Consider the following 12,561-nt stretch of genomic DNA (forward strand, 5'->3'; position numbering starts at 1 on the left):
GGACAAATCAGCAAATGTGACTGAAAATATAGACTATGAAACATTGCAGAGATCAAATCCCATTTTCTACCCATTCATCACTTTTTTAAATTTACTTTTAGTGGTTTCACATTAAACGTAGTTTTTGGCGGAGCAGCAGGTACTTTTATTATCTAATATGAGCACTATGTTCTATATCATCAGGTGTTTCGATGTACTTCAAGTTTTGTTGTATGTTACTCGAACTGAACATAACTATTTCTGTACTCATAACGCCCAAACTAATTTAGTGTCATTTCAAAACCACTTACTTTTGTAACCCTGTGAGCTCTGAATATTATGCAACTAGGGTAGTTGAAACACCAATCTCTTATAGTTCTTTGAGAGTTTTCTCTGTTAAATTCAGTTAATGAATGCTTTTCATCTGCATCCATTGATTTTATTGTAGTTTCAGAATTAGAAATACACTAGTGCAAGTCATGACAAAGCCGCTAACTGTTTTGAAGACCGATCAAAGTGATTTTTTTGTGACTAATTCAAGAGAGTCGTGTCATATATATATGACAATTGTCCTCATATTTTCATGCTTACGGCTATCTAATATTTAAATATTGAACTAAGTATATCTAATTCTACATTGTTTAGTATTGTTGATCAGGAACCGGTTGTAGACCAATATTTTCTTGATTGATCTTCTTCTCTGCAGAAAAGTATTATTGGTAGGTTTAACTACACAACACTAACAAGCAAATATTGGTTTTTCTTTTTAATAAACATATATTATGTATTATTATGTATCTTGACATCTCAAGCTAAACTGACATCTAAGAGTATATTATATTAGTATGTTTAACTACACAACCCTTACTGACAAACTAACACTAGTATTGTTTTTTAATAAACTCATATTAGGTAACTAGAGCTAGTAGTTAGTAGCTAGAACCTAACAGCTAGCAACTAGTAATTAGTAGCTAGCAGCTAATAGCCAAAGGTAGCAGCTAGAAGCTAGAGCTAACCGCTAGCAATTAGTAGCTAGTAGATAATAGCTATAGCTAATAGTTAGTAGCTAGCAGCTAGTAGGTAGTAACTAAAAACTAGAAGCTAGTACCTAGTACCTAATAGCTAGAGTTAGAGCAAGAGCTAGTAACTAGAGCTAGTAGCTAGTAGTTAAAGCTAGTACCTAGCAGTTAATAAATAGTAGCTAGCAGCTAGAGCTGGTAGCTAGTAGCTTGTAGGTAGTAGCTACTAGCTAGGAGCTAGTAGCTATAGTTAGTAGCTAGTAATTACAACTAGTAGATAGTAAATAGTAGTTAGTAGTTAGCAGCTAGTAGTTAGTAGCTAGTAGTTAATAGCTAATAGCTAGTAGTTAATAGCTAGAAGCTAGTAGTTAGTAGCTAGTAGCTAGAGCTAGTGGCTAGTAGCTAGAGCTAGTAGCTAGTAGATAGAGCTAGCAGCTAGAGCTATAGTTAGCATCTAGAAGCTAGCATCTAGTAGATATTAGTTACTAGCTCTAGCTGCTACTACATGTTCTAGCTGCTAGCTATTTGCTGCTAACTGTTAGCTATTAGCATCTAGCTACTAGCTGCTAGCTCTAGCTACTAGCTTGCTAGCTGCTAGTTACTAGCTACCAGCTACTAGCTATTAGCTCTAGCTAGTAGGTCTAATTACTAGCTACTAGTTGCTAGCTACTAGTTTTAACTACTAACTTCTAGTTGATATCTACTATTCTCTAACTTTAGCTACTAGCTACTAGGTACTAGTTACTAGCTACTAGCTGCTAGCTACTAGCTGTTAGCTACTAGCTGCTAGCTGCTAGCTTATTTTGACATCTCAGCTGACATCTTAGAATACACTAATATTGGTACACAACCATTACTGAAAAACTAACATTGAGATAGTTGTTACGTATTGAAATTCTTTCATGTATAATTTACAATGACAATAACATAAAGGCTTTAATACCATGTTAGATTTTAGCTTTAGACGTGCGATATAGGACTTCCCAACAGTCCCCTTCACTCACTCACTTGCCAAACGAGGTGATTACTAAGAGGAGCTATAGGCTATTATACCGTGACAACATTAAAACAAAGGATAAAGACACATGAAAAAGAAGAGGAATATAATCTTTACATTAGCCCTAATAGAGAGTCTGAATACACAAGACACAAATAATATATAAATATGACAACAGCATAATACAGACATGTGTGTGAATTATCTAACAATTATATCAAGCTTAATCAATATTCTTCTTTTAATGCACGCATGATGCTTCCATTTACTTACACCAAACTGAAATATCCATACTGCTTGAATAACCCTTCAAGGTTACACTTGCACTTCATTCTCCACTCTTCTTATGAGAATGGTTTCTCATATAATGAAAAGAGCTGAAGAAAAGGATGAATTGGCCAGCTCAATTTCACGTGAACTGGTTGTCCAAAACTATAACTCCATACCATGTACAGCATGTGCATTAATATTAAAACCATACACACAGACAAAGGCAAAAGATAATTTAAAGCTTTTCCAAATGGAATGAAGACAAATACACTGCCACGACCACAACTCCGCCATAATTTATTTGTTCTCTTTCGTTTCAACCCCATTTTTATTTCCAAATTTAGCTTCTCTGTGTCATTTAACTTATCTTTCGATTAATTGACTCACCAATTTCACATGTTGAAAATCCATAGTGATATGATTAAAAAAAATGTAAATTTCAATTTATAAATCAGTTTTTGTAAGATTGATTCTATCTAAATTCAAATTTTAAGATGATATTTGAACTTACTTTAGTCATTGTTGATTGCTTACAAATATTGATTTCATGTTTAGGATGTAAAGTTTATAAAAAGAGAATGAAACTTTATGTTACAAATCAGTTTGGTATGCTTGGGTTATGTCTAAATCTATTTTTCTAGAGTTTTCTGCTACTTAAAAGTCATTTTCAATGAACAAAGAAGAAGGACATTACTGTTTCATATAGCTTGATTCTACATTTTCATGGACAATAACTAATACCTGTTCATGTGATTGAGAGATAGTGAGAGTTTATATCAATATCTGATGAGTGAAAATGTATTTTAAAGATAAAATAAGAAAATAAGGAATAAACTTACAGAAATCTGATCCATGTAGGTTTGTTTACTTAAGTTTTTTAGTAACAAATTAACTACGTCTTTAGAAAGTACTTGCTGACAGAACTATGAAATTTGTCAGTAAATTTTACCATGAAACTTGTCAAAATAAGTTAGAAGCTAAATGATGTGATAAGTTTGATATATTAAATAAGTATTTAATTAAATTATTTATGAAAACTTGACTTAAAAGATATTAAAAATCTAGGAATGAGGATTTTCTGTGAAGTTAATTTGTTAATACAGCAAATAGGTAAGGACAAGTTCAAATTTGAGCTGCAGTTTTTTATGATCAAAAAAATACTTCAATTAAAATAAAATTGAAAGCACCCTTTTGTATATTTATCTGCCACAAACTGATTTCTCATTTCGAAGCCTTACAGAAGTAACAAAATTTGTGATTCAAATGAGGAGAGAAACAAAAATTAAAATCAAACCACTTGATCTACAATCCTCTCTCTGAATTGAAACTCTGATTATGTTCCAAACCATGTAATTGAGTGATCCATGATTCGTTCCACCCCCAACTTGCATTTCATTGAAGTTGAATGAACATGACAATGCTATCCAGCTTGTTCTAATAGGTCCTACACTTCACGTGCCACATACTTGTTCCTAATTCTATGGGACCCTCTTTCTATTTCTCCCATTGCTTTTAAACCAGTAACACTAACTGTTGCAAGGCCTCAACTTGTATTCAAATTCTGATGTCACACTCATCATAGGCTTATTATTTAACTTGAACAAACTGATATTGTTAGGTCTGTGCTATAAGTTAATTTTATCAGGCATTTTCAGACTTGTTTTCTTAATTTTCCTCTTCTGAAGGTGAAGATAACTCAGATATACTTTCCAAAACTTTCCCACAATATCAAGCAGTTTAGTTTTTGTGAAAGAAAAATGAACACATGATTTTTGGAAAACGAAACTTGGTAAATGATAAGTTTACCTAAACTTATGTCCTATTCATGTCACTTTCTATCACAATTTCTTATGCTTGTCAGTTAGTGTGTGCAACACAACAAAGGGTGTGAAAAGATAAATATTGGCCTAAAAAATCACACCAGAATAACTTCAGGCCATGTTAGCCTTCTCTATATAAAGGTCCTCATCATTACAAATCTCAATTAGAATTTAGAAGAGAGAACACTCCTTGAGCTCCACCCAGATCACAGCAACATTCTTGTGAAACTAATTCCAATTTACATGGCTTCCCAATTTGATGGTGTTGTAAGATCCAAGAGACTAATTCACTGTGCAGCCTCTTATGGAGAAAGAGGGAGCCCTTGCTCACTATCTCATCTCCAAAACTATGAATATCTTCGAATCCAACCCCATGGTAACTTCAAAGAACATCATACTAACAACATGGAACGTGAAAAGGGTACAAAACGTGGCACAAACCGAGGTAGACAACAAGCACAAAAGCTTCACAGGTTGGGTTTCTCATACCTTGCATCATCTTTTCTTTACATAGTCATAAAGGTTAAAGCCTTCTACAATGGATTCCTTGGAGAAGTTTCTGGTGAGGCAAAAACAATGAGCATTGAAGCACCAATGACTACTGAGACATATTTCTCAGTGCCAGTTCTTCCAAATTAACACAGTTCCTACCTCAGTAGGGGCAACATGCATGTTCTCATGTCTGGTTCACTACTATGTTGGAGCACATAAAAGCAAAAAATAAAAAATGTCCCGAGTGTCTATATTATTAAAATTGAGTAGAAATTTGTAATCAGGTTCTGACTAGAGTTGCACTTCTATGGGCAGGTTTCTTGAGAAGTTCCCTGCTGGATTATGAAGTAAAAATACATTTTTTGGGAACTAATTGTAATGATGTAATGTAATAAATAAAAGTTGAACAAATGTTATTTTGTTCTACATATGGGTGACTTTTTTTTGGCCAAAAAGTTGCTGAAGTGCTAATTAACTACATCAGTATATGTGTGTTAATTAAGATTAACTAATTGCACCACTAAACCATTTAATGCAAATAATATGTTCCATTTTGAATGTTCTGACCTCGTAAAGTCGAGATATTTGAACTAATACTATATTTTTAAGTATGTTTCAAGCCCAGAGACTATTATTTGATTAGACCAGCAAAGGTGTATTCCAGAAGATTCAGACATACGCATTTACATTGTTCCAACTAAACTTGAATGTGAGATTAGTTAGCCCACATATATTCTATTTCTGTGTAAAAATAAGTTCACCAGGATTTGTAGAAAATTCCAGAACATGAATTTGTCACCACTCTCGATGGATTTGTTTGGATTCTTCAGCACTGTAGCTTTCTGATGAAGAGAAGGAAGCATGACATAGAAAAAACTAATGCAAAAAGAAATTTAGCAGTAATTAATGTATGAGATATGTAACGTCCGGATTCTCACCATCCAATAGGAGAAAGAAAGAGCAGTGTGAGTATAATAACAGCACATGTGGAAAACACAGCCCAGCAAAAGATGAAATTGAAATGTTTGAATCATGAATGTGTTAAGAGCGAAGATTAAAATTTGAGTACCTTATTTACCGTATGGATAACTTTTGATGAACACTCAAAACGTGAAACTATATTATGAAAAATCAGAGAGAAAAGTTATATATTTACATGAGATTCGATGTGATTAAAGAAGACAGGCAGAGAACAAGGATCTCAAAGAGGTGCTCCTTAAAAGTTAGGATAAACTTGTTTAACTTTTTTAGAGATTCATTGAAACTATTTTATTTTAACGATAAACATGGTATTATGAATGACAAAACCTTTCTTTATTATGATGACTCATCTGTAAAGAATATAATGATGAAATTGAGAAATTTGACAAGATTTTCATATCCATTAGCACAGCATTCATTAGGTCAAGCTCCCGTAAAGATAATAATTTCATGAAATGTGAGAATTTATTGAGCATTTATTATGGTTACCTCAAGAATCTAGGTCGAGCTCGATTCCAGTTCATGGAAAAGTTAGTTGAAATGTCAAATATTTGATGTACCGCACACGGCATCCCAATTAAAGTTTCTGATAGTGACCTGCGATATATAGCCATAAAAGGTACCTCTATCTGTACATACTGTTTCCCAAGTCACGAGGGAAAAGTTTCCATTACCTTCCATCCAAAGACGAAAATGCAAGGATTTTTGTTAATCACCATGAGCCCCACTTCTTCACTTTCCTTTGGGTCTGGTTCAGATTTCGGAGACAGGTTTATGCTATCTATCTAAAGGCTTATACGATCTAATTTTTTTAAAGATATGAACTTTCCTCAAAGAAAGTCATTATGATTTCATTTGGTATTAATCTAAGCATTTTGACCATTTTCTTGAACTTCTTGTAGAATGAAGCTCGCGTTAATGCATATGAAGAGTAACTACTCTGCGCACTTCAGATTATGTAGTTTACCTTAATTGACACGAAGTAACATGTGTGGTTAAACTTAAGCAACCTTAAAAACATGAAAACTGAGAACACAAAACTTACAAGTCTGGCCCCCCCAACTTGCAATGTTCGTGGTCCCAAACGAAACGCACCAATCATAACTGTGGGTGTCAATTTATGAGGGCCCTGCTGCAATCTATGACATTGGTGATAACAGTAAACTGTGCTAAGCATCACACGAATAGACAGATGAGAGCCGTCCAACGATTACGTAAAACAGAGCACATTAGCTAATGGAACAACTGAAATTTCAAAATTCCTTACACCGGCAAAACAAGTAAATTGGTTTCATTATTGCACTAACAATGTGAAAAAAAAAAAATAGATAGTTAGCTATTGAGTTTGCCATTGTTGCAAAAATTATTTGTTGGATAAAAAAAGGAGAAAGATGAAAGATGAAAATAGAGAGAAAAATGATGGGAATAGGTAGGAAATAAAATAAAAGTTGAAAGTGTTTAATTGAAAATAAATAGAGTATATAATAAATATAAGAGAAATGGTAAGATGAATATAATAAATATAATAAATGAAAATATACTAAAAAGATTACTAGTAAATGTCCCTACTTTCAAAAATATATCTCCTCTAACTTTTCTCCTCCAAGCATCCTTCACTCATCCACCCTATATTTTTCATAGACAAAACAAAGACAAAGTGATGCTTGGAGTTTATAGCCAATAGGAAGTGCATTCTCACAAGGTAATGTGCGTTATGGGAAAACAGTGATATGTGCAATCTGATAGGTATAGGCAAACATTGACTTCGTAAATCAACTGGGGTAGTCATGTCACAATCATGATGAACATCAAATTTCTGTCTCGTATGGACAGGTTCAAAACTTGCACCACAATCATAAAAAAATAATATCCAACGAAAAAGATCATGGTCGTCTGATGGGGCCAGTAAGTGATGCTGGCCTGAAAGGACATCCGATAGCCAAAATAATCACTTTGGTTTTTCAAGATTAACTAAGAAATTTGGAATAGAGACTTTTTCCAGTATTCCTTTGAAATAAATAATGACATTTAATCACAAGAATGCTTTATCTCCAAAAAAATACAAAACAAAATATTGTCGTAAAAGAATACATATGTTCACATAATTTCTGAAACTGTCTGCTCAGAATAAAACAACTTTGGAATACTGGGCTGCAATTTTTGGGGGGTAAGTCAGACAAACTCAAACGAATTTTTCATCACAAAACAAGGATTTCCGCATAACAATAGCATTGTGGTGACTTTTAGCCTCCTTGCCAAGTGCCTGTAATGATTTTATGACATAATTCATTGTACATTTGCTCCTAGAGCCTTGCTTGCATCTCCAAAAAGGGGGAGGAGATGGAACATGAAGCCTGGTAATTTAAAGAACACCTGGCATAGAAGAATGTTTACTCCTTGATGATTTCGAACTCAGCACCAATTGGTAGATGATCACTAGGATAACTAAAGTTTGGCAGTCCACCAACAATATCGGCTGCATCTGAGTCTGGAAGCTCAAGAAAACTAATTGGTTTAATGTGATCAGAAGGGGAAAATAAAACATAGTCGAGTGTTCCAGTGAAGTCAGGTGTGTAGTTTGTAAATGGTGGCTCTCCTCTTGTAGAAGCATAGACACTACATAAGGGAATAGGAGGTGACTCCTCTAAACAGTTCAGCATCAGGTTTGATGAAGGATTTCCGGATACAAGATACTGGTAGACCTGAAAAAAAAGGGGAAAATGCTATCGGTTACTAAAGCTTTAGAGGAAATAAAGCTCGTATTTTGAAAGCACATCCAAAGCTATGACAAGTAATCAAGCACGACTAAAAGTTACATAGACATACAACAACAAATTCATACAAGATAGAACTATGACAGTACAAATTAGTCAGTTTGCACTGTTCGTTCTAATGCTAACTAAAAAAAATCTCGAGAGCTTCTAGTTTTTATATAGTCATACTTTAGAGTTTTATATTTATTTTTGAACAATAAACAGTTTTTAATCAATTGATATGAATTATAAACATTGAATTGTGTTCAACAGATTTTGTCAAACTCAGAATTCGCACGTCAGATTACTTGTATAGTTTGGTCATGAGTTCCTTAAAAAAAACTGCAATTCTTCTAGGGAGGGAGTTAAACTGTGCAGCACTTTCAGCTATGGCATCCCATGACACATTTTTGTGATTTCCTTTTACCAATAAAATATTTTTTATGTCATTCTACTCTTTTCCACTGAGGTTGAACGTTAATCCATGACTATGAGTTGCTAGCAGATTATCAGACAGGATCTCTTCAAATTCCAAGAGAAGAGTTGGGCTAGATATGACTATAGCAAAAGCACAGTGACATTAGAATTTAGACAAAAGAAGAGAAGTTGAGGTTTAAGTAATGCTAGTACCGTGTCTCCTGGCTGAGAATTGAAGTCACCAGCCACAATGACTTCAGGTATGCATTCATATCTATCTGATACCAGTGTTTTAAATTTTGCCAGACGGGATAGAAGATATTTAGCTTGTGCAAGCTTGACATCAGCCCATTCAGGATCCCTGGGGCAAAAATATATGTAATATATTAATTCCACCACCAAAGTTAAACAAACCCATGTTGCCATACACAATCCATATTGAGTTAAAATTTCATTCGAAGACAACAATGGAAAAAATGAAGTAAAACACACATAAGTCACTTCATTACCAATAAAGATGTGTGTTGGCCACAATAACAATATGACGAGAGGGATCTTTGAATTTGAATGCAGCCATTATTCCAACACAATCACGCTTCAGTCTCACACGGGGATCATTGGGATCTCCACGGTCTTCTGTATTTGATTTAGAACCTGAATAAAAAATTTAGTAAATAAAGAAATTGTATACTCTAATCTGTACAGACATCCAAGTAACCTCAAATTCTGTGTGTCAAAAACAATGAACTTAAAAGAAACTATAAGAAAATAGCAAAAGTAAATAGCTAAGAAAAGGAAAACAGGGAACACTGATGCAATAGAAATAAAGTTGCAGAAATAGAATTGAGCTTCCACCAGATCATCAGTCATTCCATAACAAATATTAAAACAGTATATAGAAGAAAATAGAAAATCTTTTAAGTATCCTTAATATAAGAAGAAAATCTATATTTTAAACAGAAATCTTTAATTTCATTTTGCATTTACCATTTTTGGGTGACACATCCTTTTGTTTATCAACATGGACTGTCTGAATATTGGTGTGATCATCATCGTTCGAAGAGTTCCCATATGGAATAGACTTTACAAGATCATTGTATTCAATTTTCTCCTCTATGAGCAACTCTGCACTAAACAAAAAAAATCTAAGGATAAATTTAAGTAGATGAAGGTAGTTAGGACTGACCACCAATGAATATTGTAATCACATGTATTAAATTCTTTTGGAGAGAAAAAAGGAACTAACAATTAACTCCAAAAGATGAGATAGGAAAGAGAGATAAAAGATACAAAGAACCATTCCATTATAAATATTAAAGAACCAATATCAAGCAGAGTACCGTTATTGGTGGTTTTAATTACTAGCAAATTAAGTTGAAATCGTTCCAAGATATGTGTGTGCATGTAATACACTGACTTTGGACATTAGATTAGCAAAGTTATTGTAGTTCTCCCCAACTTTAACAAAAACACTTGTATCCACTCTATGTGAAAAATTGTAGCCACTCACTAGCCACTGCTTAAAAACTCAAGGTAAAATTAAAATCATTATAACACACTCCCTTACTTTCATAGCTACAAGTTTATGCCTGTAAAACAACCGCAAAAGATTTGAACATACCAGTCATGCTTGTAAAATAAGCCACACCCATCACGCTTCTGACCACTTCTCTTCATATAAATTGAAGAATATCCTAAATTCTGCATGTTTCCTTTGTAAAAGCTTTCAAATTCATCAACTTCCTGAAATGATTCATGATAAGAAGAAGAGCATCACTTGAAAGAAAGTAATCAAGGGGTTAAAATTTACGCATAAGTTAGAAATGAAAATAAACAAATTGGAGATTGAAACTCAATCTTCTCAGTCACTTAGATTGACATTCTCGACAATCTCCCTGTTCACTCTTTTGGATAACAATTCAATTCACAAATTACCTTGACAACTAACCAAAAAATTTTCAGCCATCCCCAACTTTCTGAGTGTAGTATTCGTAATCTTCTTAATAACCAATTCTTTTCAGTCTTACTTATTTCATCATTTATCTCCATGTTAAACTTAAAATAAGCTTGTATCAAAATATAAATTACTCTCGTTGTAAATCCAAAATATAGTTTATATTCAACAATATTTGTTTATTAGGAATTTAATCAAATAATAATTGACATATTCAAAATATCTATTTATTAATTATATCAAAATAAGCATGTATCTTGTACTGAGTACTAATAACCATGCCAAACTACAGTTTGACAAAAATAAAAAAAACCTGCAGGCAGAAAAAATCAGCTCCCAAGTCCTTGAGAACTTCCAAAATTGTGTTTGAACGAAGTTTCCATCTACAGGAAGCAAAATCAATTAGTCAAATAAGCGTGCAAATTTCACATTCATCATTTGAAACCTTAGTAAATACAAGGCACATTAATTACTTGAGAGACGAAGATGGAGAATGCGGGAACGACGAGCTCTTCACATAAACCTACATTACAATCAGACATTATATATATATATATATATATATATATATATATATATATATATATATATATATATATATATATATATATATATATATATATATATATATATAATAAAAAAAAAGTGAATAAACTGTATCCGTATATTCGTTCAGACAAAATTCAAAAACTGTTACAATTAGTGTACCTGCGCCAATATGTTATACGAAACAAGACTGAATCTGAAGCCTGAATAATTAAAATTGAGAAGCGAAAGAATGTAACTGAATTGAACAACGTCAAATTCAAAGGAGATGGGAAAATCAAGGTTAGGTTCGTTACCATCAGGTTTACTTCTGGAATGTATGTCTGAGCCTTCCACGGAAACGAACTTGCGAGATGCCGGCACAGAACTCATCTTCCTTACAACACTTCATTCATTGATTAATTCAGTAAAAGGAACTCAAAGATTTGTTCAAAAGATTGTTAATGGGATTTGAATGTGTAAGCACAGTACCTAGTGGTAGAAGATTTCGAGCAAAGCACGGCACGTGCACCACCCAATACTTTCAGCATCTCTGCAGGCGATAGAACCGATGTGGCGGCGCTTTTTGTGATTCGAACTACAGGCCCAAACTAGTTCACCATGGGCCCAGGCCCGGACCTTTTTGGCCAATCAAATCTACCAAGAACTTTGGTTTGGGGGTGCTTTTCCTCCACCCCATCAATTTTTTTCCTTGCACACCATCAACCAGATTTTGCTTTTGGTAACAAACTAGGCTAATTCCGAAAATATCATTTCGAAGACACTGGACTAATCCTATTCCGGATTAAAATTTTCAGAAGCCTGTGATAGGGTGCAGGAAGAAAAAATTAATGGAGTGCAGAAAGAAACACCTTTGGTTTGGACTGCCTCAAATTAAACTTCATTTAGGATATTTCTTTTTTGTAGTCCCGTAATTTCAATTTGCACCCTCATGAAATAGTGAAATAACTTATTTGTTTTTATCTTCTGTACTTCATTCTTTTCTTTTTCTTTTTACACCACTGTGCATTCTCTTATGCGGATGTGTTTCTATTGACGGATCGTACTATTAATGCTACTGTGCAGTGCATGTGTGAATGTGCATGTTTCAATAAATTTGAAAGCATTTGACAAACTAAAGTATAGATGTAAAGATTTAGAAAGACAAATTTTTTTATATTAACTAATAAGTTAAAGATGTTTTTAGTAATTTAAAACAAGAACGAGTGTTAGAACAAGAAAAAAAAAGTATTAAGATTGATATTAGAACCGGACAAATATGCATATATACATCTGTTCCTAATTTAAGAAAATAAAAAATTACTCATACCTAACGAGAATATCTCATTAAAAT

The 12,561-nt window shown here is 33.4% G+C and overlaps 2 protein-coding genes and 1 long non-coding RNA gene across 3 annotated transcripts; 1 reads left to right on the forward strand and 2 right to left on the reverse strand.

Annotated features, from left to right (window-relative positions):
* The first annotated feature begins 4,181 nt into the window (after window positions 1-4,181).
* Window positions 4,182-4,985, forward strand: LOC114172999. The gene is made up of 2 exons (XM_028057182.1): window positions 4,182-4,558; window positions 4,893-4,985. The coding sequence occupies exons 1-2, from the start codon at window positions 4,329-4,331 to the stop codon at window positions 4,921-4,923; spliced, it is 261 nt and encodes an 86-aa protein (XP_027912983.1). The 5' UTR covers window positions 4,182-4,328; the 3' UTR covers window positions 4,924-4,985.
* Window positions 4,986-5,594: 609 nt separating this feature from the next.
* On the reverse strand, window positions 5,595-6,438 carry LOC114173000. Its single transcript, XR_003602442.1, has 3 exons — window positions 6,233-6,438; window positions 6,048-6,155; window positions 5,595-5,693 (listed from the first exon to the last, which is right to left on the reverse strand). It is a non-coding gene; the product is annotated as an uncharacterized LOC114173000 (long non-coding RNA).
* Window positions 6,439-7,537: 1,099 nt separating this feature from the next.
* Window positions 7,538-11,814, reverse strand: LOC114168229 (carbon catabolite repressor protein 4 homolog 4). Its single transcript, XM_028052980.1, has 10 exons — window positions 11,700-11,814; window positions 11,525-11,613; window positions 11,391-11,431; window positions 11,156-11,205; window positions 10,996-11,065; window positions 10,350-10,471; window positions 9,716-9,858; window positions 9,238-9,382; window positions 8,942-9,089; window positions 7,538-8,260 (listed from the first exon to the last, which is right to left on the reverse strand). The coding sequence occupies exons 1-10, from the start codon at window positions 11,756-11,758 to the stop codon at window positions 7,949-7,951; spliced, it is 1,179 nt and encodes a 392-aa protein (XP_027908781.1). The 5' UTR covers window positions 11,759-11,814; the 3' UTR covers window positions 7,538-7,948.
* Window positions 11,815-12,561: the final 747 nt, after the last annotated feature.

This window comes from Vigna unguiculata, chromosome 2 (genome assembly GCF_004118075.2).
Source record: "Vigna unguiculata cultivar IT97K-499-35 chromosome 2, ASM411807v1, whole genome shotgun sequence".
Taxonomy (NCBI): Eukaryota; Viridiplantae; Streptophyta; class Magnoliopsida; order Fabales; family Fabaceae; genus Vigna; species Vigna unguiculata.

Coding starts and splice junctions, on each gene's coding strand:
- LOC114172999 (XM_028057182.1), top strand. CDS start 4,329: ATGGCTTCCCAATTTGATGGTGTTGTAAGATCCAAGAGACTAATTCAC. Junction 4,559..4,892: donor CAAGCACAAAAGCTTCACAG/GTTGGGTTTCTC, acceptor TTCTATGGGCAG/GTTTCTTGAGAAGTTCCCTG.
- LOC114168229 (XM_028052980.1), bottom strand. CDS start 11,758: ATGCTGAAAGTATTGGGTGGTGCACGTGCCGTGCTTTGCTCGAAATCT. Junction 11,614..11,699: donor TCGAAATCTTCTACCACTAG/GTACTGTGCTTA, acceptor CAATGAATGAAG/TGTTGTAAGGAAGATGAGTT. Junction 8,261..8,941: donor ATTCTCAGCCAGGAGACACG/GTACTAGCATTA, acceptor CTTTTTTTTCAG/GTCTACCAGTATCTTGTATC.